Source organism: Phoenix dactylifera, chromosome 1 (assembly GCF_009389715.1).
Source record: "Phoenix dactylifera cultivar Barhee BC4 chromosome 1, palm_55x_up_171113_PBpolish2nd_filt_p, whole genome shotgun sequence".
Lineage (NCBI taxonomy): Eukaryota > Viridiplantae > Streptophyta > Magnoliopsida > Arecales > Arecaceae > Phoenix > Phoenix dactylifera.
This window is the reverse complement of record NC_052392.1, coordinates 37,874,763-37,878,316: the sequence shown is the minus strand read 5'-3', so window position 1 is coordinate 37,878,316 and position 3,554 is coordinate 37,874,763. Positions and strand designations below refer to the sequence as shown.

Sequence of the window (3,554 nt, the reverse complement as noted above, 5' to 3'; positions counted from 1 at the left end):
TTTCAGCGACCAGAGTCTGGCTTCTTATATAAACTCCATCTACTATGAATTTCAGCATTAATTGATCAAATATTACAAATAATCCATCTAAGAGCTAGCCATTTAGGAACAGAATGCATGCACTTCTGAATCTATCAGATAGACATTAAACATCTAAGACACCAAAGTGCCAAATGGATACACCCATGCAGACCTTTTCCACTCCTATTCTCATAGAAACCTCTAAACCGACCAAGACAAAGGCTAGACCATCTTTACAATCACTTTACAAGCCAGAGAGAGAGCCTTGGATACGAAAGCTGAAACCTATCCATCATTTCTGGCCCAAGGACCACACAATCTTAATAGATTTAGAGCACTTCTATGTGTGCTTCTACATCACCCAAGAAGTGATATAATTTCCAAGGCTACGGTGCACAAGTGCACCAACGCCTCCTCCCTCCTTGCCATCTCCTCGGGGTACGTCAACCGGGGGTAGTGCCGGAAAAGCACGCGGCAGACGTTGGGGTACTCGGCGGCGGCGCTCACGTGGACGAAGGCGTAGTCGTACGACTCGGTCGAGAGCGCATCCAGCGACCATTGCAGCGCCTGGCGGGCGTTGCTGTACTTGGCGGCGCACGCCCGGAGGACGGCCCGGAGCGAAGGGTCGGTGGCGGAAGGAGCGAGGGAGGCAGCGAAGGAGGAGGTGTTGGTGGCGTTGAAGATGGCGAGGTGGACGACGATGGTGGAGAGGCCCCGGACGTCGGCCTCGGGGCTCTCGGGGTCGGACTGGAGGGAGGCGACGCACAAGTCGTAGTAGGTGGTGGAGTTGCACGTCCTTTGGATGAGGTTTGGGGCATTGGTGGTGGGGGATTGGGTGGAGAGGGAGAGAGGGAGGAGAGACAGGAGGAGGAGGTAAGGAGGAATGGAAGCCATGGAGTTGAGACAGAGAGAGGGTGGCGAGGTGGTTGGGGATGGGTTTGGTTTGGAGACTGTGGATGGGTGCAGAATAAATAATTCAATAGGGTTTTGATTGGTGTTTAATATTTGTTGGGCTCATTGTCCTTTGCTAACCCGTGAACAGGCCCTGCTTTGGGATCATTTCTTTCGTCTCCTAGCGAGAGGGTGGAGACAAGCCGCGTGCTTCTAGGTCTGGCACGGTTGGAGAGTAGGTCGGGCAGGTAAATTTATATCAGTATATAAGAGAACGGTTACATGGACAAAGTTTAAAGCCACAGTACCAACTCCTATATTAAGTTATGTTGCTTGCAAGGAAAAAAAAAAAAATCTTCTAAATATCAAATTTTGCATAAATATTTTTTTAAAATTGATATTTATATGTATACATTCGTAAACACTTGTTTTATTAGTCTATTCTTTTTTTTTCTTATTTTTACATGTATATCAATACCATCTATTCCGTTAAAAAATTAGCAGTTTTAAATTAAAATAACAAAATATTCTTAATGTGTGGATGTGTAAAAAGAAATATTTATAAGGCAATCACGATAAGAAAAAAAAATAATTTTAAAATTTTATTTTATTTTTAATTAAAATAATATGGTTTTTATTAACAATGTTAGAAGAACCATTATATTTGGGACATTTGTGCAAAAATAGTATTTTATGAAGTACAAAAATAAATATAAATTTTAAGGGAGTATTCACGTAAATTTAAATTTTTAGAAGGATATTCATGCTAAAAAATTCAAAAAAATAACCACTATTACATATAAATAAATACTTTCATTTATGTTTTTTATTTTGAATATAATTAAAAAAAATATCATTATATTTTTGAAAATTCATTTTTGATGCCAAATTTCCCTTCAAAAATATTTTTTTACGTTATGTTGATATTTTATTAAATTAGCAGTGATTTGAAAAACAACATTTATACTCGTCGTCGCTAGGAGATTTGAAATCAAGTTTGTGAGATAAATAGTGACTATTTTAGTTACTATAGCTACCAATGATGACTTTAGAGGGGACCGTTATAATTGAATAGAGCCTCTATATCAATGTGTTAATGTAGCCCATCAAAGTCGAAGTAGGTATTGATGATAGTGTTCAATTGGGAGGCAGATTACCCGATATTGGGGAAGCATGCAGCACGACGTTTGCTGCGTCCCTTTAAATCCTATGCAGCTGTTCGCATGTTAATTTTGATGGTCAAGTACTTATTTAAATCCTACCCACCTGTGATTAGATTAGCTTGCAAATTCTCTTGTGCTTCCAATCTAACTCCATTCTTTTTCATTGAAATCATGATTTGCAGTGGAACCCGGAATCGAAGCCAATTCACCGGCATTCTCGCAATCTAACAACTATTTGGAGTCATAGAGATGAAAAATATTCGATGCCTACACATCAATATATATTAAATACCGGTGTATCATCTATTTAACAGTTCTACATTGGCCAAAGGGAAAAGAGTTGGAAAGTTGAAGTTTTATTAATAGCAAAGTTCGTCGTCTGGATCCTATACCGATGCCACACTAGCATAGTATCGGTACGGTATATATGATACGAAATTTTATTGGCGTACCGATACTCGATGCATCACTCATAGCGGATATCGGTACCGAATCGGTATGGTACGATACGTCTCGTACCGTCCGGTTCATGCTGGTACGGTATACCATAATTAAGAGGTCAAAGATATGATCCATGTGAGCTGAGTAGGAATTGAATCTATTTTGTCTGTTTGTTTTTACCTCTAGAATCTTTGTGGGCATGCGTGGATATAAATGAGGCATGTCTGGACCTAGATTTTCAAATATTGTACCCTTGCACATCTACTAGTCTAGAAGCCCTAACCTGATCGCTCTCTAACCCTTGCACGTCTGCTAGTCTGGACCTAGATTTTCAAATATTGTACCCTTGCACATCTACTAGCCTAGAAGCCCTAACCTGATCCCTCTCTAACCCTTGCACGTCTAATAGTATGGACCTAGATTTTTCAAATATTGTACCCTTGCACATCTGCTAGTCTGGAAGCTATAACCTGATCTCTCTCTTACCCCTGTTAAATAAAAGAGGGAAGAGCAAAGTTCCAAAATGGAGCAAAGGTAGAGGTTACAGTATTGGGCAGAGAGAGAGAGAGAGAGAGAAGGGAGAATTACAGAATTGAGGGAGGCAGCAGTACAAGCACATCGAAGAGAGATGAGACAGATAGCTATAATTTATAGAGGATGATGTGTCTTCATGGTTGTAGCATGTAGAAAGCATTATTCAGCACAGGCCTTTTGTCACATGATTTATTTGAGAAAATCTTTAGGTTTTTTTTCCTACGAGTGGGAGGATCTGTGAGGACGTTTATTTAGTCTCACATCAGTTGTTCGCTAGAGAGATCTTGAGTACTTATACAGAACAAAGGAACCTAAATAATACTATTTGACTAGCCTTTTAGGATGAGGTATTGGAATGTTACATATAGTATCATAGCAGACCCGACATATAGCTTATATAGACTAAACTGGAGCACGAGCTTATTGAGGCTGACAATGGCTTAATTGTGGTACTTGTGATTAGATTTGAATAGATTTGGACTCTTAGCCTAACGAAGATATCAA

General features: G+C 39.9%; 1 protein-coding gene across 1 annotated transcript; it reads right to left on the bottom strand.

Annotated features, from left to right (window-relative positions):
* LOC103713789 (pectinesterase inhibitor 28-like) lies at positions 1–992 on the bottom strand. The gene has a single exon (XM_008800817.4). The coding sequence runs from the start codon at positions 913–915 to the stop codon at positions 379–381; it is 537 nt and encodes a 178-aa protein (XP_008799039.2). The 5' UTR covers positions 916–992; the 3' UTR covers positions 1–378.
* Between the last annotated feature and the right edge of the window lie 2,562 nt (positions 993–3,554).

Coding starts and splice junctions, on each gene's coding strand:
- LOC103713789 (XM_008800817.4), bottom strand. CDS start 915: ATGGCTTCCATTCCTCCTTACCTCCTCCTCCTGTCTCTCCTCCCTCTC.